The following is a 24,860-nucleotide window of genomic DNA, read 5'->3' as shown; positions in this document are numbered from 1 at the left end:
TTAATAAACACTTATATAAGGCATTTAATAGGTACAAGTCACTTTATCATTATTAGTTATTTAATCCTCCATAATGCTAAGAAGTAGTTACTATTGTAGAAATTATTGTGTTTCTTTTTCTAAAAGAATAGAATGTCGATGTGGTATTCACAGATATCCTCTATGATGTTCTAACAGTAGAGAGGTGATATAGGATAAAGAAGACATGGGACAGACATTTGGGCAAAGGACTAAATGTTCATTTGTGGGACCTGGAAACTTGCACTTTGTTCACCTGAAAGGTAGAGAGCCTGTCTGTGGTCTCGGAAGGAAGAAGGGTGGGGGCCAAGCTGAGCATGTCTTCACTTTCCTCTCCCTCTGTAACTCCCTTCCTCATGCTGGCTTTCTCTGTGAGCCTCCCCTGACCCACCCTTCCCCTACAGCCACTCTGTATCTCTCAGCATGTACCCACAGGGCCACAGCACTCCTGTGCAGTTGCCCTCAGTTGTCACGTCCTTCTCCGTGTTTTAATGTCTCTGCAGCTCCTGTTTGTTCAGTGGCAGTCCCTGGCTTGAGGTTAAGTTGTTTAGAGTAGGGTCATGGGCTTCTGATTCTTTGTCAGTCCTCAGAATGTTCTGGTCAGAGGCACACAGCATATAAGGCTGACTTGCCAGACAGACGGTGGAATGATGTGAAGAAGGAAAAATACCATATGACTGGTCTCATGTATGTGTGGAATCTAATGAACAAAATAAACTGACGGACAAAACAGAACCAGAGGCATGGATACATGGAACAGACTGACAGATCTCAGCGGGGAGGGGTTTGAGGGGGACTGAATAAAAGATGAAGATGAAGAGATTAGTCAGGGAACACAAAGACATAGCCCATGGACACAGACAATAGTGTGGTGATGGCCAGAGGAGGGGGCGAGGGGCTGGGTGGAGGTGGGCAAAGGTGGGGAGAAATGGGGAACATCTATAATACTGCCAACAATATTTTAAAAATAAAGAAGGACAGACCTCCCTCTATGTTGCTCCTGGAACCTGGGCAGGGGGGGACTCTAGCACAGAGCTCTCTTAGTCCTACTGTGTGTAAGGGGTAGAAGCTGAATATGCGAGTAAGCATCCTATCTTTTAGTATCCTAGCCTGGGACAAATAATTCTGTGCTTTCTTACATTTACAATGAGAATAATTACATCCATCTTCCAGGGCTATTATGAAGTCAAAATGAGATAACCCACTGGAAGTGCTCAGCAAATATAAGGTGTTCAGTGATGAGAGTTATTATTGTTATTACTGTGTTGGTGATAGGTGGGATTTCAGGCAATTATTTCCAAAAAGATGCATATTTGGTCATTAAAAAAACCTAACTTGTTTTTAATTATTAAAGTCAGGGGAGAATTTAAATTTGTTTGGTTTAATTATAAAAAAGAAAAAGAGATGAAAACTCTACAGGACAAATGATCAAGTTTCTGCAACAAAAAATTGCAAGGAAAAAAATAAGCAAAAGATGAAAAGAAACTGAAGAGACACGACAATTGATGGCAATGCACGGACCTTACTTGGGTCCTGACTCAAACAGTTGAAAATATGTAAGATAATTGGGAAAATGTGAATATAGCCTGAATATTTGATGGTAGTAAGGAATCATTTTCTTTAGATGTGATAATGGTGTTGTGGTTATACTGAAGAAAAAGTCATATTTTAGAGGTACATACTGAAATATTTACATACCATAAATTATATAAGGTCTGGAATTTGCTTCAAAGTAATCTGAGGCAGAGGGAATGAGTGGGAGGTATAAATAAGCCATGACTGACAATAAACTGGTAATTGTTGAAGGTGGCTGATAGGAACATCTAAGTCCATCGGACTCTCCACTTTTATCTATATTTGCAATTTTCTATAATACAAGTTTTACCATAGGCAGTGTCCTTGTATTGGCATTACGAGATAAGTCTGAGAGCCACCGATGTGAAGTCTCTGCCACACCCTCTTTGGTAGTTACGAATGCAGCTCAAAATCCATCTGACTGGTGGAAATAATTTCACATTTCACTTTTAACATTAGCCAGAAGGAACAGAAATCTGCTGCAGTTGCTTCCAAATTAGTGTTTAAGACTTGCAACTGTTAACACCTCAGACCTATGGGAATGATTTTAAGATCAGTTAATGAGCAAAATTTCATCTGTTCTTGGCAAGTGTTAACCTTTGCCATACTTTTCCTTGCTGATGTTTAAATTTTGTTGATGTCTTACTAATTACTGGAATTTGGATTTTGCTATAACGTGTATGTTTTCCCCTTAATGTCTGCTAAGGTCGTAAGAGAAGCCAGAACAATATACACATATTTTTAACAAGTTCCTATCACCACCTGTTTTTAAAAGTCTTCCTGTAGGCTCACAGAGGCCAGTGAGAGCATCTCTGGAGTGAATCAGCTGCAAGACTGTTTCAGCCACGGTGGGCTTTTCTTTCTGTCACCAGCTATTATTTTCCTCCCAAATGTATGTTTTGAAACCTACTTTAGTAGCAGTGTGAAGCCAAGCTCAACTCCCTTAATGCACTAGCCATTTTTCTCTAGAATCCAACAAATCGTGGGTGAAAAATGGCAATATGCTTTAACAAGGTGGAGGCTGATTAGATCTCAGGAAAAAATTCCTCATAGTAATGGAGTTCCTTGGGCACAGAATATGGGAAGGAAGACAGATGCTGAATATCTTTCCTTGAAAAATCTAAGAGGAGGCAGCAGCTTCCTGGTTCTAGGCCTCCAGGGATTCCTGCCGGCAAAGGAGGGGAGTCTCAGAAGCGCTGAGGAGGTCCGTTCCATTCTAAACCCTGGTTCTCAATACCAAGGTCTCAGATGCACTTCCCACTCTCTCTGCATCTGGTACCTCGCCCCAGGGTGGATTAGGAAACATTCCTATCACTGCTGGAGACAGGGCAGAAAAACCTTTCCGGAGGAGGCAGGACCCACTCCTGTGGCCCCAGAACAACCTCCGGCACGTTTACAGTGATGGACAGAACACTAGATCTTCCTCTAGGAAAAAGTTGCAGTCCTTGACAGGTTGAGTACTTACACTCTAGCTTATCCTGAGGTCTGCCTGTCTCCAGCAGGGACAGGTAACACGCCACGTCCTTCAGGTGCACGGTGGGGGCGTCGGAGTCTGCAGGCTGGGCAGCAGCGTTTCCCAGGGCTGTTGCAGCCACATGGTCTTTAGCTGGCACCTGTTTCTCCGTGATCTTTGACTCTGTAATAGGCCAGAGGAAACCATTCAAGGACTTCTGTTTGGTAAATATTAAATCCTTTTCATGGCGGAGTGACGAAGTTTATATGTGTCTTCAAAAGCATTGGTTACATAAACACGATCAAATCAGTGGCAACCAGAAATCCGGTTTGTAGGGTTTCTGCTCTGAATGGACTTCATTCTGACTATTTGAACTGTCTATATCCTTGGAAGAAAGTCACCTATACTCTGAATTTTCAGAAAAGATGACAGGAATTTTTCGTAATGTCAATAGCCAACAGATTGAAGTCATTTACCCACTTTGTAAAGGTAATTTTGTCTTTGATTCCAAATTTCAGGCAATTGGTCATTTACCAATATACCTTTTCACAACTTTCTTCTCATTAAACGAGATTTCACAACTTTCTCATTAATGATGTATTAAATGTATCATTAAATACATTTAATGATAAATAAAAAGATGATTAGTCAAAAGAGAAAACTAGGATTGGCATGTAATTAATTTCCAGAAACTAGAAAGAATTTCAACTAATTGCAAGCTGAATTCGTTGAATTAAGAAAATGCACGGGTGGAGGGTATAAGATAAGGGGACTAAATGGTAATGGAAAAATACAATAAAAAATTTTAAACGCAGAAAGTGGCTTACTGTACCACTGAAATAAAGTAAGTTTTCCCTCTGAAGTTTTTCTTTTCATAGGTGGGAAAACTCTGCATCTTTCACATTATTTGTCTTTTGGGCCAGAAACATAAGGTTATTACTGACTGGAAAACTAGGTATCTATATTTCACTATGTGATTCACACTTTTCTGAGGCACTTTGAGTGTTCTCTCTTTTCTCCCAACCTCTCTCTATCCATGCCCTCTAAAAATTATCTCTGAGTGTCCAGTGACAGGGTGCACATCAAATGAGAATTCTTTCTGTTTGGGCAACAGGGAGAAGGCTGGAGTGTCCAACCAATGGCTATCTTTGGTGATTCCAGAGTGTGGCTCTTCCTTGCTGTGATAGGTCCTTCTCTGTGGTGTCTGCCGGACCCTATGATCTTTCTTCTAATGAATAGGGTCATCTAATTAAGACATCCATGAAAGGTGGCCTCACAGAAGAAGGATTTTCTACTTTAAACCTTGAATTACAAAAGAAGATGAAAAAAAGTGCTCTATACTTCCCTTGGCAGCAGCCATAATAAATGGCCTTTCATGACTGACCGCAGGACACTGATACTTCCCATACAAAAGCAAAAATCACTTCTCTAAGAGCAGGAAGTTGCTCTCAGACCTGAAATGATACAGATATTGCCAAGAAGCATGGTGGTCAAATAAGTTAGCCAAGTTCCATTATTGTCATCAATTATCTTTTCTCAAATATCATGTAATGACAGCATCCCCAGTAAGCCTTTTGGTACCTCAGAGACTTTGGCCATAAAACAAACGATGGCCAGATAATGTGGTAACTCAGAGAATGAAATGTAACTCCTCTTGGGTTCCTTTTGAAGTTCTGGGTACTTGGACTGGGAGAGTCCAAGCAGTATGGCCCAAGGCAACTCTCCATTTCCAGCCATGCTCTGCTTTCCATCCACACTGAATTTCTGATCTCACCAGTCTTTCAGTTAAACATTGAAAGCTTGATGATCCCTTCTTGTTATGATGAGAAAAAAAGATTTGAACTATACCTAGTATCCACTGGGAGAAATTCTCTCACCCCGTTACAATGAGCTCTGATTTACTAGTAGTATCTCACATATATCTTGCTTTTGAATACTTGAAGATACAACAAAACTGTATTCTCTATTCCCTAGCTACATCCCAAGACTTGGAAGTCATTGCTGTTACTCAATCTTTACAGACAAAAATGAGTAGGCAATTAGATCTGATTCTCTGACTCTTTGTATTTAAAGTTCCAAGAGAACTTGGGAGGGAGAGAGTCCTCAGGAGTCCTTCTATGGGAATAGGATATCCAACTGATGCACTTGGAAACTGAAGGTGAAGATTGAAGGATATCTTGGAAGACCATGATGAGTTTAGAGTAAAGTATACCTACCTACCTGAAACTAATATAATACTGTATGTCAACTCTAATCGAAAAAACAATTGAAAATTTAAAAAAATTCATTTCTAGAGAGTGGCGTGAAAAACAATTTTTTTATATTTATTGAACATTTACTATGTTTCAGGCACTGTGCTAAGCATTTTATACACATAACTAACTTACCCTCCATATCAACACATCATCACCTCATGTTACAGGTGGAGAAACCATGGCACAGAGACTTGTAGGAAAGAGCAGGAGCTTTGAGATTGGACAATTCTGGATCGGCTCCCCAGCTCCGCAGGTCATATACTGGCTTACAAACTTTTAAAGCCTCAGTTCCTTAATATGTAAAGTGGTATGATTGTGAAGACTAAATAAAATATGCAATAAAGGAGGTGCCTGGCAAATAGATCTTCAAAACAATGTTAGCTGGCTTCCCTTGCTCCTCCTCTCAACTTATGCAAACCAGTGCACATGCATGTTGTTGGAAGTCAACCAGGGCAGTCTCTTGCCTTCTTGCCCTACCTGCCTCCAGCCATCCACTGGTAAAGTTATCTGTCTCTTAGCCCAGAACTGTCGCCCAGCCTCAGAATCCCAGCACATTTGTGTGGCAGGGCCCCCAGAGATGGAGGCAGAAAGGATCTGCCCAGGGGCAAACAATTACATGGAGATAAAGCTGCTGGTTAGGTTTTCCTTCTCTGCCTCAAGAATGAGGTCTTCCCCATTCTTCCCCAAATCTTGTCTTCCAAAGACTTACCCATATCAGGGGCACAGGCCTCATCGGCTTTGGCAGCATTATCTGCATTCTGTATATCAGAATCTGAAGAACAAAGATAAGATTTAAAGGCCAGCCCATGCCTCCAGCTTCTTAGATGGGCAGGTAGGGGGCCTTCCCTGAGGTCTGGATTGCTTGGGTTGTATCTGTGGCCTCACTGGGTGTCAGCAGGGCTCATGCTTACTTATTGGGTTTGGTTGTCTCTCCCCTATTATAGCCCAAGTTTCCAGAAACAGTGACTGCACCTTACCCTCTTTCTGGCAGTCCGCTGCCTAGGCGCACAAGCTGGCCGTGCTCCACCCACAGACTTGCAGTCTTTGTGGAAGGCTCTCTTCTCCCTCATGTACTTGAGTCTGTGCCTTCTCCTCCCCCCAGCCTCCCCTATGATTCTGAGTGGCAGAATTATACCCTCTATTCCTCTTACTGAGAGATCCATCAGACAAGGTATAGCCCCCCAGTCTTCTGGTCCCCAGTCACAACCCACAGGTAAGTTACTATGCCTGTGGGAAGTGGGTTAGAGCTGCAAAAACCCTCTTCCATGATGGAGAATGTTGGTCCATGTACCTGGGGCACCAGCCTCGCTATTACTGGTCCCCTCCTTTGGGTGCTCAGGAATCTCCTGTCTGGGCTTCTGGCTGAAGGCCAGGAAGAGGTTTGTGCTCAGTGGCTGGGGAAGGTCCACCTCCAGGTATGCCTTCATGAACAGCTTGAAGACATCATAGCTAATTGTCTGAGAAGGGACAAAAAGAGAAAAATCAGTGGAGAGACTCAAAGGACAGAGAGCAGGGAGAGAAGAAAAAGGAATTGGGGAACTGGCAGGCAAGGGAAATGGAAAGGGAAGCAGAAGGAAGGGGAAGTGGAGTGGAAGTGGAGTGGTGGGGGCAGGAAGGGAAAGGCCAGGGGGTGATAGGGAATGACAGGCACAGGGAGCAGGGAGGAGGGTGTAAGGAAAACAGTGGTGGCTGCATGTCAGGGCTCAGTGGGGCACGGAACCACAGGAGGCTTTTGTAACCAGACACTGCTAAACTTAAATGGAAAGGGGAGTGATGAAGAGTGAATGTTGGGAGCGGAGGCCCCAGACCCATGTGAGGGACTAGTGAGCAGGACTAGCTCAGTGCCCTGGAATCCTGGTTAAGATGAAGAAGCATGTAGTTGAAAACACGGTGGAAAGAAATGGCTCTTCTGTGATATGTCAGTTTTCTCCTTGTGCTTTGAGTAATGTAATTCCTGAGTATTTAGGTCCTGAAAAATAGGAAAAACCTGGAAGAGAAAAGGCCAGGCTCCATCCATTATGACTTTCATAATGCACCTTCCTGAACAAACCTCAAGATAATGGGGGAGGAAGTCTGGCTCCGCTGCTCTCAAAACATGTCCTTGTGAAGGTTTTAGGCACTGGGAGAAGAGCAGGAAGCGGAGGACAGAAGGCAGAACCAAGAAACATGCCAAAAACTAGAATGCCTCCCTGCTGTATCTCCCCCAGTACTGCCTGGCTTCTGGGCCCAGGCTGGGAGCGGCCAGCCAGAAGAGGCTGTGGCACTCAGCAAACACTCAACAGTTTGCAGTGAGTCATCACTGGCTTGTGCTTTGATGGCATCACATTCTTCATCAAATCAGCAGATGCTCCTGGAAATCTCTTGAGGAAGCACTACTCCAAGATCGGCTGTGCAGTCTTTTGTGAATAATAACAGCCACGAGGATAAAATCCCTTGTTGGGATCCTACTTGGCTCTCCCTCTAAAATGTTGATAACATTTAACCCCTTGTCTCTTCTGGAAGCTCTGGGAACTTTCCCAGAACCAGGAGCTGGCTTGCATGTATACCATCAGGCTTGGGCTACAAACTCTTGACCCTGTAGTAAAGTCATAAGGCAGTTTCTACTTAGCCCCAGGCCGGGCTGTTCATTTTTTTTGCATATTAGAGGAAGCTTCATTTGGTTTAAGAGAGGTTGATGCAGGCTCTTACTAGATAAAGAGATCTTTAAGCAAAGGGTGGACTCATGTCTCCTGTGACAGCTACCAATCTCTGTCTCTATCTCTATCTTTTCTGTAACTACATCTCTATGTCTCTATTTCATCCTCTTTTTGTCCATCTCTATCCCCATAACTTTATCAGTGCAGGCTGTATCTTCCTCACATATCCTCCTCCTTTTTGCAAGTATGCAAGAGCAAAATCTTTTTCTTCTACTTTCTATCCACTATGACCTTTGACCCACTCTCCCTGCCTCTGAGGGCATCTTCTAGAATCTGCTTCTCTACCTGCAAGCATGTTCAAGGTCACTATTCCAAAGAAATTGCTGGCTAGTAGAGTTACTACTAGCTTCCCTCCTCCTTCATTTTTCTCCAAATGGACCACATTAGGCTCCTCACCTTCTTAATCTCATTCACTTTGGATTCTGATCCATCCCCTCTGAACCTGCTCTCTTGAAGGTCACAGATCCAGTTGTTTCTTTTCAGATTTGACCAAGTGAATGCTGATGGCAGTTATTAATTTATTTTAAAGGCTCTTTTTGCACTGTTTTTTCCTTTGCTCTGTTTTAATTAAGTACTGTTTTAAAATGTAGCTTTGAGTTTTAAAATGTCTTGCTATTTTTTGAGGGTCAGCATCAAACTGAATTCTATTAGTATAAACTATTTCTGGAAAATAGACTGTACTAAGTGATTTAGAAAAATAAATTTCAGTTAAATAAAATTTAATGTAATGCTTTTATAAAACCAAAGCTGAAAGATCACCAAATAAGATCATTGTGAGATTCAGGAGATCTCATGACTGATTTCCTACTTTTTGAAGCTCAGTTTCTTTCCCAGAAAATTATGAGGCTGGACTAGGAGAACTCAAATTCTAAACTTCTATTAGCTTCCTCCCTAGATCAGCTCCTCTTTCTGACCCTGCAGTTTCTGTTAATGTCAATGATGCCATTATTCTCCCAACATTCCATGCCCAGCTTTGAACTCCCAGGAGTCTGAGACTAGTTCTTGTCTCTTCCTTCTGTCTACTGGGCGTTTGCAATGTCTGTCACATCCAAGTCTATTTGTGGCCATTGCCCAAGTACCAGCACTCTGACAAGGGGGCCACTGACCCTGGTTTCAGACTTCTCCTGCGTGTATCCTACCTGCTATGGTAGGATATGTCTCAGAGGCTTCCTTGCCTTCACCTCCATCTACTCGTCCTCCCATCTATCTTTCTTTGCCCGGTTGACCTTCCTGTAGCAGAGTGCTTCTCTACTGAAAAATGTCCATTATGAATGGCTTCTAGTTGGCTCATAGGGGATTTGAGATCAGTTGTCTCCCAATTTCTAAAACCATGTGTCCCTCTACAAGATTTTAAGTACACATTCTCATTTATCTTTACTTATAAATTATGCACATGCACTACTGTGCTCCTCTACTATAATTAAAAACATACACAAAAGAGAAATTAGAAACTAGAAATTAGATGAAATAAAAATCAATGTAAATAGAAGGTCTAATGTGTAATGTTTCCAGAGTCCAGTGGGTTATCCTGTGCATTCCCTAAATACTTTAGGATTCATGGTCTTCCCATAATCCCACTCCAACCTAGATTTATAGCTACTTCAAACTCTGAGACCATTTTGGTCTTTTCTCCTATTAGTGCCTATGTACACCTTCACACTCTGTCTACAATGATTTCTGTGGTCTTTCCTGGTCAACCCTCCATGCACTTTACACAAACTGCTGCTATCTCTACCCATTACAGTTCTAGCCATCCTCTAAAGTCCAATCCAGATGAGATCTTCTCTGCCTGAATTGCTATACTTTTCCACCTTGGTTCCTGCTTTGGGACCCTCATATCTGCTGCTCTCTATCAATATATAGTTATCCAGGATATACCTTTGTTCCTTGACTAGATTTAGAACTCCTGGAAGACAGTGAAATGCCTTATTTCATCTCTGTATCACCCACACTACCTATCACAGTGTTTTCTGATAGGTACTTTAATGAATGTTGGCTTTCTAACTAGGACAGTTGATTGTCAATTACTGTGGGGTCCATTCAGTCAACACATATAAACTGAGTCTCCTAAGTATAAGACAGCATGGGACACCACTGGGGAATGCACCAATGAATTAAGCATTAAGCATGGGTCCGTACCTTCAAGAGACTCAGATGTATATGGTAAAGGTACTGAAATAATTCTAAAACAAGGTCCATAGTGGTACCATAGGAAAGAAACTGACAAATTGATTAGAGAACTTCAAAAACAACAATGACTGAACATGTGTTCAATTGTTTATGTCCCCCTCCTGTGGCACAAGATGGCATAGAATAAGCCCAGAAACTCAGGACATTCATATCAGAAGAGTTCAGAGGGGACTAGATCTCCCCAGGTCCCTGAAGCTCTAGAAGTTCAGTGATTTGTCACTGCCAGCTAGTGGCAGAGTAAAATCAGAAGCTGGATCTTCTGACTCCTAGTCCAGTGCTCCTGCTACTGTGTCTGTTACAAGTCTCAGTGCTGACATCCTGTTCCCTGCCACATCTTCTAAACAGCCCAGTTGCAGTAGGCCAAGAGATGTGACTGTGTGCCATTGTCAAAATGATACCTGGATTATGAGTGAGTAAGTTCTTTATGAGCACAGGTCAGGCTCAGAGTAGCTGGCTGGCAAATTTGTGATGGGTAGGGAGTGGCTGGGTACTATGTGCAAACCAGATAACTAATTGCTATGAGGCACACTGGCAATTCTCTGAGCCCTGGAGTAACATCATAGCCACCGCCATTGTTCAGGCCTGTTTTTTTCTCTCGAGAAATTGCAACTTTCGTGCAAGAACTAGCTACGCAACTGTTGCTGCAAGCTGTGTAAAGAGAATGTGTTAATTCTTACACAGGTCAAGAAAGGGGGGTGGAGCTAGATGGATAATTTAGCTTGTGTTGGTCACTTTCCATACATGATCTCTCTTAAGTCTCAAAACAGCAGTGGGAGATGGGACTGTTACTGCCATTTGTGGATGAAAAAGATTCTGAGAGTATAAATAACTTGCTCAAAGTCATAAAGCAGTGTGAGAGCTGATTTGTGCCCTGATGTGTTTGAGTTTCAGGTGCCACCAAGCCACCGTGTCCCCCTTGTTCACTTCCTGACTGTCTTCAGCTGCACTCTGCTCTCTAAAAAAATCACACAATGCTGAGGGGCTGGGCATGCTTGGCGTGGGCAGATGCAGCCCTGCTCGGCTCTGCAACCCCGCCTCACTTTCCTAGCAACCTGTCCCTTCCCGCAGCTAACTGGTTCCTCATTGAGACATTTTAGCAGCAGTAAGCCATCATGCTCAAGAGAAATTAAACACTGTTGTTTCTCTAACCCCATGCTGGGACATTACACCTACTAGAAGTCAGCCACAGTGTGAGAGAGAATGAAACCAGAGTGGCAGAGATCCTCTGGGACACGGCAGTGCCAGGAGCACAAAGAGTGGGGACCAGCATGATGGAGGTGGGGGTGGCAGCGTGCTTATAACAGCCAAACTGCTCCCTGCTTCTGAAAGCTCCCATGGCCTTCACACCCTGGGTAGCCCTGACCAAACTGTTCTCCTCCCACTTGTCACCCTCAGGGCGACTGGCTGATTAGCAGCCCCCCCTGTCCCCCCCATCAGGCTTTGTTCCTCTTTGGAGAGGGTGGGAGACAGGGAGTTCTTTGCTGGCTCTGCCATCTTCCCCACATGGCTCCTCTTTAGGAATGTTTTTGAAATGGTGTATTCTCAGTCTAGCTTAGGTTCCAGAAACCTTCCTCTGGCTCTCTTCTCTTGGCAACTGGTGCATTTTTATCCAAAGCTCCTCCCAGATGTACCTGGAAGGCATGAACTCTGTTGATTCCTTCCCAGTGCCCAAAAGGGAAGTTGAATGATGGGTTTGTTTGAAGGATAACAATATGAATAAACAAGTGGTCAGCCTTTCCTCAAGTTTATCCTGTTGATAAGTCACTTTTCTGCAACAGGCCCTCAAAAAGGACACAGGACCAGGGAAGAGGGAGTTGAGTTGAAAACATTCTGGGGAACTGGGACAGAAAGAGAGTAATAAATAATGGGTACCATTTAAATAAAGTATTTATTTATTTTTTTAGAGAGAGGGAAAGGGAGGGAGAAAGAGAGGGAGAGAAATATTGATGTCAGAGAAAAATATACATCGGTTGCCTCTTGCATGTGGCGCAATTTAGAATTGAACCAGTGGCTACTCACCTTGTAACTGGGGACCAAACCTGCAACCTAGGCATGTGCCTTGATGGGGAATCGAATAGGAGACCCCTCTCCCTACAGGCTGATGCTCAACCAACTGAGCCATATCAGTCAGGGTCTGGTACCATTTTTAAGTGTCCTATCTAAGTGTTACACACTTTGCAAAAAATTACCTTATTTAATCTACTATCTGCAAATTTCAAGATCTTTTGTTGTCATTGTTCTTAACTTTAGGTCACAGATGAAAAATTGAGGCTCAGACAGGTGAAATACTATTCAGGGACACATTGTTGGCTGGCGGTAGAGGTAGGGATCGAACCTAAAACCATGTAAATACAGGGTCATGGCTCTTAAACTTGATCCTGTCAGTAAGAAATTAAGTTTCAAAGGGTAGAAACTATGTTTTCTCATCTTTATATTTTCTATAGTGCCCAGCACAGTGCCTAGATGTTCAAGATGACTTGAATATGAAGGGGGGGAGGTCTTGCATGCATTTATTTATCCAACACTTATTTACTGAGTGCCTATTATGTGTCAGATACTTTTCTGGGCCCTGGTGGGGAAATGCAGTGAACAAAAATATTCTAGTGGGAAACACAGACAAATAAGTAAGGTATATAGTGTGACAGGTGGTGAGAAAATAGGAAGAAAATAAGGCAGAGCCGGAAGATAGAGAAGGTGATATTCACTTAGAAAATAATTTTAGCCAACACTTGAAGGAAGTGAGAAAATGAATAATATGGAAGTCGGGGGGAGGATCATTCTAGGAAGAGGCAAAGGCAAGTGCAAAGGTGCTGAGGTTAGAGCGACCTTGGCTTGTTTGACAACATCAAGGGGCTAATATGGCTGGAAGGGAATGAGAGAAGGAAAGTAGCAAGAGATGGGGTCTGAGCATAGGGAGGAGGTACAGACTGTAATGACTTTGACTTTTATTCTGAGCAGGTGGTGGGGAAAACATGAGAGGTTGTTGAGCAGAGCAGTAAAATGATCTGACTTAAGTTTTAATGGATTGCTCAGGATGAGTGTGAAGACTAGACTTTAAAAGTCAAGAGCAGAAACAGGGAGCCCAGTTAGAAGACTAGAGCAATAATCTGGGCAAAATACAGTGATGACTCAGGTCAGGGTGGAAGCACTGCCAGTGATGAGATATGGCTAGATTTTGGATGTATTTTAAAGGTAGAAATGACAGGGTTTGCAGATCAATTGGATGTGGGATGTGATAAAAAGAGAAAAGTCAACGATGACTCCATAGTATTACATTGAATAACTTGAAAAATGGAGTTGTCACTTACTGAAGTGGGAAGACTGCTGGTAAAACCAGGTTTTATAGAGAAAGATCAAGGAGCTCAGTCTAGTGTATGTTAAGCTTGAGATGCTTATTTGATTTTTAAACCAGGAGGGAAACCAAGAGAGTCTGGTAGCCTGAAAACCAAGTGAAGAAAGTGGAGGAGGATTTGACCAACGATGTCCAATGTTGCCGAGTAAAATGGCGATTGAGTTTAGCCACATGGAGATCCTTGGCTATATTGACTAACGGTTTTCAGGGTCAGCTGTAGGGGCTACATGCTGATCACAGAGCTTTCAAGAATGTGGGAAGAAGAGAAATTGGAGGCAGTGAGTATAGACAAATCTTTTACACAGCTTTGCTATAAAGGGCAGGAGAGAAATGAGATGGTAGCTGGATGTGGAAGTGGAAACAGGAAAATTTTTTTATTATATGAGAAATGTCTATATGTTGACTAGAAAAATAAAACATATAGAAGAAAAGTGATGTGAATGAAATAGAGGTAGAAATAGATAGCTAGATGATAGACAGAAGTGTTGCAGAAGTGTTGCGACACCTGTCAAGAGACCAGGAGAAGATGAAATCAGTGCATAAGTAAAGGGACTAGAATTAAAAGCATGAAGATTTCATTCTTAGTTACAGGAGAAAATGTATGTGAGTGGGTGAAAATCTTGTGGAAGATCTCTTCTGGTTCCAGGTTCCCAGTGAAGTAAAAAACACAGTGATCAACTGAAAATGAGGAGGGGAGGGGGAGTGAGAGTTTTGAAAAGTGAAAAGGCATGATGTAGTCTTCTAGGAGAGTGAGAAGCTGAATGAACTTGGGAAATGTATAATTCCAGACAACCAATGGTTCACTTGAGAAAGGAGAAAATATGTTGAGAAACAAGTTCTTCAAAGTGAGTAAACTTCCAAGAGAAAAACAAATTATAGAAAGGCTAGAACATGGAGTTTTTAAAGGCTTGAAATGGAAAAGTTCTTACCTCATGTAATTGATATTGTTTGAGGCTTCCACTCTCATTAAATTCAGACAAGACATCCTTTATCTTCTTGGGAGAATCTGTAGAGACACAGTCCACATGTGAAACACTGGTGAAGAGCTAATGGGAGATGGGCCAAGTAAATTCTCCCTGTCTAACCTTTGCTGTGATGGAACAGCCCCTCACTCCCAGGATCTTATGGGTAAGTGTCACCCTTCTGCTCTTCCCTCTCCTTTCCCTTTTTTCAGTACATTCTCTCTCTTGCTGTATGAACTATCTTACTAAAACACAAATCTACTCAGGTCATGTCCCTGCTTAAAACCCTTCAATGGCTCTCAGTTTTTCTAGGATAAAGTGTAACACCCTTATCTTGATATACAGGCACTTGGTCATCTGACCTAGTCTGTTTCTTAACTCGACCCTTAGCCTTCCATTTACCTCACTTTTCAGCCACATCAAACCACATTTCCAGAAATCCCTGAATAAATCTTGTACTCTTCATGCTGTTTCTTCTCTGTTTTGTAAACTTCACTCAATTCTCAGTGCCCAGCTGAAATATCAGCTTCTCTGAAAAGAGAAGTCAATCAGTCATTCGCTCCCTTGGTTCTCATGTAACTTGTACATAACCGTAACAGCATTTGTCAGGTAGTGTTATTATTACCTTGTCTACCTTACCCATCTCCTAGCTTAGTTCTACACTGATAGTTGCAATAGGCTAGAATGTCTTTGTCTATGATACCAAAAATATCTGAACAAAAAATTTTAAACATTTAAATTTTTCTTAAATAGGATGAGTGGGCATTAAGCTGTGTGAGACTCTGTCCTTGGTGCTGAAACAGAGACTAAGAAGATTCATGAAAAATAATGGTTTAGAAAATTCTGCTTTCCATAGAAAATAAATTAGAAACTATTGGAGAAAATGGTGGATTCTTTGGTGGGTGCCAGATTTATAAAGCAATTAAGAGTCAAGAAAATAGGGTCTCTGATTGTTATTAGAAACACATCCTGAGTGCATCAGTGTTGATACCAACACTCTAGACACTGAAGAAAACCAGGCTTTCTGAGTTCTCCCTGTTTCATAGGATTCTGGATAATTGGGGGATTTTTAAGTTTCATTAATGCCACTGTTTAGACACGTAAGCAAAGGGCAATGGCATTAAAAGCTGACACAGTGTTCTTTGGTGTTTAGGCTCTTTGTAGAGGGGACTATGGTCTTTTAGGCCCATGTGGAGTGCACGTGCTCATTGGTTGGGCTGTTCTCCATGGCATTGCTGACTTGGATTCAATCAAGCACAAGTTATAATCATTTCAAGATTGAGACATATTGAAATGCTACAGGAAAATGCTGCTGATGCCTAAAAATGGACATTTCTTTCTGAAATTCAAAACAGATGTTGAAAAACTAATAGTTCAGTGAGATCCAGGCAGCAGATGCCATCAATTTGGGCTGTTTCCATTCAATTCACAAAACACTATGGAGACTAAGACGCTGTGAGGTACTGTTTGTGAATTAGTTGAGGAGATGATCTGAACCATTGTGGTCATTAATAATAGCCTCCCTTTATTGGAGACCTTTACTACACATTCTCATATAATATCCCCTACCATTCCACTAAAATTTGGTAATATTTTCTTCAATTTACTGATGAAAAATCTGAAATTCAGAAAAAAAATAAGTGACTTGTCAGGGGATTGACTGTGGGAGTGAAGGTTGGGATGGGTGGAGGAGGGCGGGGGGGCGGGAAATTTGGACAACTGTAATAGAATAACAATGAAAAAATCCTTAAAAGCCAATATTACTTTTCCTTAAGCACAATTCATTATTTCTTCTCAAACGTTTGCCAAAACAAGGAAAAGTATAACTAATGCTACAGCAATAATATGAAGCTCTAGGAAGCATGGGCTGGAAGAGGTAAAAGAAGTGGGCTGGAAGTCAAATTAGGATGGGAGTGGTGTTGGGGCAGAGACTGGGGATACCCCACGAAGAAGTTATCGTTTGAGCTGGGATGTAAAGAATGCATGAGGTTTTGAAATACAGACATAAAATGAAGAGGGTATTTTCAGAAGGAACAGGGTGAACAAATGTGGAGTTGGGTACCACAGAACATTTGGGAAAAGTGAAAACCAGAGAGTAGTTTGTGGCCAGATTTGTGGGGGCCAGATTTGAGGGGGCCAGATTTGAATGCCAAGTTAAGAGCATTAATTTGAAATTGTTAAAGAATTTTGGGTAGTGGAGTAACATAACTCGATCTCTGTTTTCTAAAGGTCACTCTGGCAACCCAATGGAAGAGTTTAGAACCAGCGCTCAGTTAATGCCATACACAAATTATACTCAAATTATTCTATGAGTAGCTTAGTTATTTTTTCAAAGCCCTTATTTTTAGAATCTATTTTAGTGGGTGATTTTCAGCTCAGCCAGAGTGGCCAAACTGAGGAAAATAAAAGCGCATTTTGGAACAGGAGCCCTCCTGGTGGCTTCTGCAAGAATAATGTGGAGCAGCATTCTGGTTGAGAACCCAGAGAGTAATTTCATTTGAATTTATGCTCTTTTGACTATTGTCACATTTTGGAGATTCCACAGTTCATCCTAACAGAAATCCTTTGGTTCTAAATGCTATCGATCTAATCTTGCTTTGTATTTAAATGTATAAGATGCATATCTATATGTAGATATACAATGATATGTATGGATTGTACACACCCCAACATATATATGTATATATGTATATATACACACACCACGCACACATATTTATCACATGTTAACATTCAAGTAAACAGGCTTTAAAAAGAAAAACTAAGAAGTATATATTTTAAAATTTCTGATTCGTATCTTAAAACTAAATAGCAAACAATGCAAGAAATTACTGGCTCTTAGATTTCCCTGAGGGGTCTTCCTCACCCCACATTTACTTGTTCTATGGGCTTTTATGAGCTCACAGCACCAAGGCCTTTCCCTTTTGAAAAAGAGAGACAATCTAATTCTCAAATGTGACACCCATTACTTTCTCCTCAGATGTTCTTTGATACTTTATCACAGTGGCTGGTGTAGAGTGGATTCAGTACTGGCCTGTGAATCAAAGGTTGCTGGTTCAATTCCCAGTCAGGGCACATGTCTGGATGTGGGCCAGGTCTCCGATAGGTGGCACTCAAGAGGCAACCACACATTGATATTTCTCTTTTTCTCCCTCCCTTTCTCTCTCTAAAAATAAATAAATAAAATATTTAAAAAATGTCCTCATTAAAAAATGATCTTTAGAGAGAGAGGAAGGGTGGGGGGAGAGAGGGAGGGAGGAGAGAAAGAGAATGAGAGAGAAAAACATCAGTTTGTTGTTCCACCCATCCATGTACTCCTTGGTTGGTTGTGTCCTGATGGGGGATAAAACCTACCACCTCGGTGTATCAGGATGATGTTCTAATCAACTGAAACACCAGCCAGGGCCTCAGAGTTTTCTTCTCAACAGATTCCTGGATTGGGTTTCTCTCTCCTGGGGAGTAAGTGGGCACTGCTCCATTTTGTTCCATCTTAATGAGGGGTCTCTTCTGAGCATTCCCTGATCTTACCTCAGGCACCATCTGTGGGCCCAGTAGCACAAGCTCAGCAGAGAACTCCCAGTCAGAGCCTGTATTACAAGACCACCTCCAGACTCAGAGGAGATCAAGCTCTGTTTCTAAATGTCCACCATCATTGGCAACAATTCCTATTTTGTTGAGTGGTAGACATTATCCTAGTCACCTGATATAATTTAAATGTTCACAATGACTTTCTAATGTAATAATTATCCCTATTTAGAGAAGAAGAAACTGAGGTTTGTGGAATTTAAACAACTCTTTTTTGAAGGGCACACAGCTAGTGAGTGGGTGACTGTGATTTCTAACATATCTAACAATGTGACACAGGTGCTGGATTCACTGGATACATGAGCACTGGGAAATGAGAAAAATAAGTCCCTTCCTTTATGACAGTGGCTCTCAAACCTGGCTGCATGTTAGAATCACCTGAGGAGTTTTATAACACACTGAAACCAGGTCTCATTCAGACCAGCGAAGTCAGCCTCTTTGGGGAACCCAGGAATCAGCATACTTGGAAGCACCCCACGGGTACCAAAGTACAGTCAAGATTCACAACTGCTGTTCGATGGATGGGTTTTTATTAGGAGACATGAAGAATGCCTTAAGTGGCTGCACATATTGGATAATTCTGTAAAAGGAAAAAATGTTTTTCACTCTGCTAAATCTAAAACCATGAGTGGCAGACATTCCCTGTCCTTTACGTGGATAACACTGAAGAACTCCACCCAACAGGGCAACCTACTCAGATGCTTGGCAAGGTGGGGATATGTTTTCCATAAGCCCAGACCGGCAGGACCATTGGCATGCGTTTTTAGCTCAAATCAGGGGTGTAGAAGGCTTTTCTCTGTGATCAAGGGCACGGGTGGTAACAAATACCCAAGGAAGTTTCAATCCAAAATCGTCTCTCTATGCTTTATGTGCCAAGAATTCTGGGACCTTAACCAAGCACTTGCTCTTAGTGTTCAAGCAAATTCAAGGCCCTTTTAAGGAGAAAACTTGGCCCTACTCATAGGCACCTTTGCTGCCACATTTGTGTGGGACACGGATGCCCTCTGTCTGAACATGCAGATAAATCAGGAGCTTCGGTGTTTATAGTTTATGTGCTGCCGAAACTAGGACCCAAAGTTTATGGACCATCTTCCAGTTAAGAACACTGAACATTTGAGCCCTAGTCGGACCACTACACTTTGAAATAACTATAAATCAACATTTTAAAAAAGTGAATCTGAAAACCCACAAATGACAGTGAAATTCTAAGGCACTCTGGTAACTCTTCATTCCTAAAAGTTCCCTAAGAGCCTCTCAAACCATGATATGCACATGAATTGCCTAGGGATCAGGTTTAAAGCAGATTCTGACTCAGGGTGTAGGTCAGGGCCTGAGATTCTGCACTTCAACTGAGAACCTAGGTAACATCAATTATGTCCAATAGGTCTACGGACCTCCCTTTTGATGAGCAGACTTTAAGTAACATTCCTGTATATCTGAGGCTGACTAGTAAGGCTTGCCTGTGAAAACACAGGAAAAACAACAACCAAATTATAAAAAATAAACAAACATGATGATGAGTTTAGAGGAACATATTTTACAGATTGAGAAGACCATAAATGACTATCAACCCATGGAAGGAAAGACATGGAGAGAGGGGGAAGGAAAGTTGGCACATGAGGAAAAACAATGACCAGACTTTCCTTTTTCTGATGAAGGTTGAGATGTGTAGGTTTTCTAAGTATTCCAGGGAGACAAGAACACAGTGAGATGCACAAAAGCAAGAAGGAGGATTTTCAGGGGTCCTGGAAAGACGGAGATGCCAGGCCCAAGAGCGCTGCATCAGCAGGCCCATCTTTTCATCCAGGATGAATGGGGCCCCAGAGCAGAATATGAGGAGCATGTGTGAGAAGATCCACCTTCCTAGGCATTGATACATCCTTCCAGTTACACTTCTGTCCCGGTTCACTGTTTCTCCTCAGTCTGTAGCCCATTGCCTGGCATAAAATTGATGTTCCATAAAGATTTATGGAATAAATGAGGGCTAGAAAAGGAATGGGTCTTGGCATGCTTGTCCTATTTGCCCAAGGGCGTAGAGAAAAAAGGTAGACCAGCAGTTGTCAACCTTGGCTGCCTGTTGGAATACCTGAGGCACTTTGAACACTACTAGTGTCAGAGTCTGGTGCCTACAGATTATGATGAAATGGTCCAAGGGTGCAGCTTTGTATGCAGAGTAGGCGGGGCCTCAGAAGTGTTCAAAGCCTCCCAGCTATCTCCAATGTGCTGTTTAAGGTTGAGGACCACTGAGACTCACTGAATTAACAACTGGCAGGAAACCTGTGGAAGTGCTGGCTCTGCCACAGTATTGTATGAAGAATAAGAGAAAAATACTTCACACTGAAGCAAAGGGAACTTTAGTCAATATTAGAAAAGCCTATTTAGGATACTAAGATTTTCTGATTTATGATAAATCATCTGAATGGCTGGTATGGCTTGTTTGTATAAGTAAAATTTGTATTGTTAGCTTGTAAAATTTCCCACTTCTCTCCAAATAATCTCGCCTCATGAATCATATTCCAAGTGAAGGTGGAAGAACGGATCAGACAACTGGTACTTTCTTGCAACTTAAAGTGTGGTCCTTGGACCAGCAGCATCAGCATCACCTGAGAGCTTGTTAGAGATGCAGTCTCAGAACTACCCCAGATCTGCTGATTCAGAAACTGTACTTTAACAAGGTCTTTGGTAGATTCATGGGCACATTCATATTTGACAGCCATTGCTCCGTAGAAGTCTCTCCCTGTGCACAGAGTCTGTGGACAAAGGTCCAGTCATCACTAATGGAAAGAATGCCAGTTGTGTTGAAAAAGATGTGGGCAGGGCCCTTTATGGGTCCAGAACCCCATGGACATCTGACTAAGTTGTACCGTCCTGGCCAATTCAATAGCAAGTTTTCAAGGAAGCTTACTCACAGCCTTCCATTGTTTTATAAATCAGTCTTAAACATTCTCTCTGATGCCCATATTAACATTGACAGGTCTGAGTTTTGAGCTGTAAATTACGTACATTTTAAAGTCAGAAACTTTGCCTTACCTTGATATGATTTGAATGAAATATATTTCTGAATAGCACAATTTACTGATTCATTCTCTTTAAATGTATGTTAAAATGTTTCTTTATTGTAATTTAATTGATATGTGTGTGTGTATATATATATATATTTAACCAATATACGGCTGACGATTGAGCCCCAGTGGGTACTGTTTTGTTTAATTTGTTGAAACTAAATTAAAACAAATTGGATCTGATCTGGAATTGACAACTTTGGTTCTAACTCTTATTCTGAGTGACCTTGGGCAAGTCATTGAGGTCTTCTGGACTCAGTGTTCTCATGTGTAAAGTGGGTAGAAGTTGGATTTAATAGTGTCTAAGATGTCTCCAAGATTTAAAATATCCACAAAATTAAGCAACCACCAGCAGATGCAGCAAATGTTTTGTTTAATTTCTTAGAGAATTAAAAATCCAAATTGATGATCTACCATTTTTCTTTTTCTGAATAAGCTGGTACTTCTCGTTTCTGATAAATGAGAAAAAAAAACTGGGAATATATCCCCTCCACCCAAATATCAGGATTAGAAGGACAACAAGACAATTATATCTCTGAAGATGTTAGGGGCTGGGTCAGTAGGAGGAATCCCCACATGCTCATGTCCCTTGAGGTTGAAAAGCAATGTCTTAAAACACAGAACAGTCACAGGGATGTACAGTACAGCATAGGAAATATAGTCAATAATATTCTAGTAACTGTATGGTGTCAGATGAGTATAAGACTTATCAGGATGATCACTTAGTAAGTTATAAAATGTCTAATCACTGGGGTGTATACCTGAAACTGACATAATATTATATCTCAATGCTACTTAAAAAAATAAAAATGATTACAAAAGGAAACTAAATACTGGAAAGGCTAATGAAGGTCATTTAATCAACAGACATCTGATGCTCTAATCTTCTCTGTAGTGTCTCAGCCAACACTGCCCACGCAGTTTTAGGCGAAAAAAATTCAGTTGCTTTGAAATCAATTCTGCTTCATCTTGGGAAGGTTTCGCCATTAAGAACCAGTGCATTTCTTAATTTAAACTAAAGTCTTTCTTTAAATGATTTCCTCTTGTTAGTCCTAGGGCTGCTTCTCGAAGCAATTTAAAATTAGCTTAACACCTCCTCCCCACAATAGCACTGTAGCTATTTTAATAAAATTAACCTCCTTTCGCCTTTCCCTGGGTCTGCTCTTCTCCAGCACATACGCATAGTATTTTCAGCCATCCCAGGCTGTGAGGCCCCTCACCATTCTGGTGGCACTGCTCACAATAGTTACAATTTGCTCTTATCCATGGTAAACTGTGGTCCCAGAAATGAATTCAGTTCTCTAGAGAGGTCTGATCAGGGCAGGAGAGAATGTGGATATCAGTTTACCTCACTAGGTATAATGAGTCTATAAATATTAATGCATTCTAAGATCACAATCAGTGGTTTGGTTAAATAAAATAATGTACACAAACCCAAAAGAAATCTCTGCAAACACGAAAAACTGTACTTCTGAAAAGTACAGCATGGTGTGGGAACCCACGATATAGGCTGTTGTGTGTCAGCTAGTCGCGGAAGCTGGCTGTCATTAGTCCCCCTCCCCATGTGAGTCATTCTCTTGAGACGTGGAGTCCTTTCCTTTACCACATTGAATCTGGGCCAGGCCCAGCACTGCTTTGGCCAATGTAATGTGGAGAGAGTTCCACTTAGAACCTCTGAGCCAAGGTGTTAAAAAGGCCTGGCACCTGCCGCTTTTATGCCCATGGAGCCCAGAGCCACATGCAAGAAATCCAGGATACCCTGGTGGAAAGAGAGGCCAACACGGAGAGGTCCTGGGAATGAGAAAGCCCCGGCAGGGAAAGCCCCTCTGTGGGACCACTGAGGCACCAGGTGTGAGTAAAGAGCCATGCAGGACTACATGAGGCATCCCACCCCAACCGCAAACACTATAGAGCCGGGACTAGTCATCCCTTCTGTGCCATTTAGAATCATGGGAGAAAACAAAATGGCTGCTTTAACCCACTTAGTTTTGAAGTCGCATTGATGCAGCAATAGATACCTGAAACATTTTGTTAGGGTGAAGAAAACAGCATACGAATAGCCTAAAATATATACTTTTTACGTAATATTAGTGGTTATCACTGGAGATAGGATTACAGGGAGCTTTAAGTTTTATCTTTTGTTTTTTCAAAGTTTTTACACTTGTTTTTATTTTATAATGAAAATTTTCTTAGTATCACATTATCTTTTTTGACCACTGATTCCCATTAAGCTTATCACTAATTATATACATAGGTATACACATACATGTGTGTATGTATATATACATATAAAATAAATATATATGTCTCCAAGGGCAGTTCAACATGGCTTCTCCTGCGATAAAAGACCACCAAAGAAAGTACAGTATTTCTGCTATATAAACAGAACACACCAAGAGTAACGTGTTTTCAAATTCTTGGGCTCTCCTACCTCGTAAACCCTCTGGGGAAAGTTATCAATTCTCAGGCTGTCCACTTCAGTTATTCCTGTTCATGTGGTTATGGAAGAGCAGTTGCTATGGCAATGCAATCTGACTGAATACCAGAATGTGTCTAAAATTGGTATAAGTGCCTTTTGCAGGGTTTCCTCTGAGATTAATCATTTTCCAGGAACTGTTAGAACAATGGTGTCAAAACACCTCATCTAGTCCTAGGACACGGACAAAATGAGGAAAGGTCAAAGAAGGACAAAGCTGGTGGTGCAAAGACCAAACCACAGAGGAGCTATTTCCTGCCACATACTCCCGTTTCTTTTCACTCCCTTCCTCCTCCATAGCTTTGCCACCTTTGGGCCCTTTGGTCCCTTACCTGCCTCAACCCGGTACTCTTGTTCCCTAGTGGTCTTGCTGGGTTTTTTCTTTGTGTCTCCTACTAACTCTCTACCCTTTTCTGATGCCCAGTGGTAGGCATATCCTAAATCCAGATCACCATCCTCTCAGTTCTTTCCTCACTTTCTTGCTCTCTGAAGTGTCCTTATTCTTACTTTTTTTTCTTTCCTTGCTGTCTCCACACAAGGATTCCTGAGTCAGGGTTGTAGTCTAACCCTTCATGCCCACCTACATTCCTGGGGCCCACAGGACTTCCCACTCAGAAAGCAGCATCTCTCAGGATAGGGTCCTACTTACTTTTCCACTTCCTTCCCTGACTCCCGCCATGCTACCCATCAACCTGGACTCTATAGGTCCCCAGCCTTGGAACTGCTTGCAGTTCCTGAAAGCTACCTTGATGACTTTCTCACCTCGCTACCAAGTCACATTTTCTGCCTGGAACGTCCTCCCCATCTTCCCTTCTACCAGTGTTACTGGAGTCTGGAAGCAGCCCCCTCTGCTGGGCTAGATCTCCTCCTTCATGCTCCCCACTCCTCAGCACCCATCACACTGATCATTGTTTGAGTCTTGCCTGTCCCTCCCCACTGGGCTGTGAGCTCTCTATAGCAGGATTTTCTCATTCATTGCTGGCTCCCTGGTACCTAATACATATGAATGCATAAGTGGACATCTGTCATCATCATCTCAAAATCAACATTACCAAACCATCCTCACCAACCCTGCATCCTAATGTTGCCATTTCCCACAGATTCACAGGCTTTGAGGTGTCATTGTTGGCTTCCTTTTGTTCCATAAGTTTCGATGACACTTCCACTGCAATTTTCCACAAATTAGCATTTGTTCATTGCCACATTCATCATCTTAGTTCTGTTCCTCAGCTAGAC

At 41.9% G+C, this 24,860-nt stretch overlaps 1 protein-coding gene across 3 annotated transcripts in view; it reads right to left on the bottom strand.

Annotated features, from left to right (window-relative positions):
• The window catches only part of DGKG (diacylglycerol kinase gamma), a 178,500-nt gene that overhangs the window by 116,530 nt on the left and 37,110 nt on the right, over positions 1 to 24,860 (bottom strand). For 2 of the 3 annotated variants that reach the window (XM_037027530.1, XM_037027531.1), the window contains exons 3-6: positions 14,469 to 14,545; positions 6,593 to 6,758; positions 6,016 to 6,073; positions 3,059 to 3,234 (exon numbers count right to left, since the gene is read on the bottom strand). In XM_037027530.1, coding sequence (XP_036883425.1) covers positions 3,059 to 3,234; positions 6,016 to 6,073; positions 6,593 to 6,758; positions 14,469 to 14,545 — 477 coding nt within the window. Of the gene's footprint in view, positions 1 to 3,058; positions 3,235 to 6,010; positions 6,074 to 6,592; positions 6,759 to 14,468; positions 14,546 to 24,860 lie in introns of all 3 variants that reach the window. The other variant, XM_037027529.1, reaches the window with a different exon arrangement.

Source organism: Sturnira hondurensis, unplaced genomic scaffold, assembly GCF_014824575.4.
Source record: "Sturnira hondurensis isolate 20B ecotype Veracruz unplaced genomic scaffold, ASM1482457v3 Scaffold0019216, whole genome shotgun sequence".
Lineage (NCBI taxonomy): Eukaryota > Metazoa > Chordata > Mammalia > Chiroptera > Phyllostomidae > Sturnira > Sturnira hondurensis.
The sequence above is the reverse complement of the archived record's forward strand: the minus strand, read 5'-3'. Positions and strand labels throughout refer to the sequence as shown.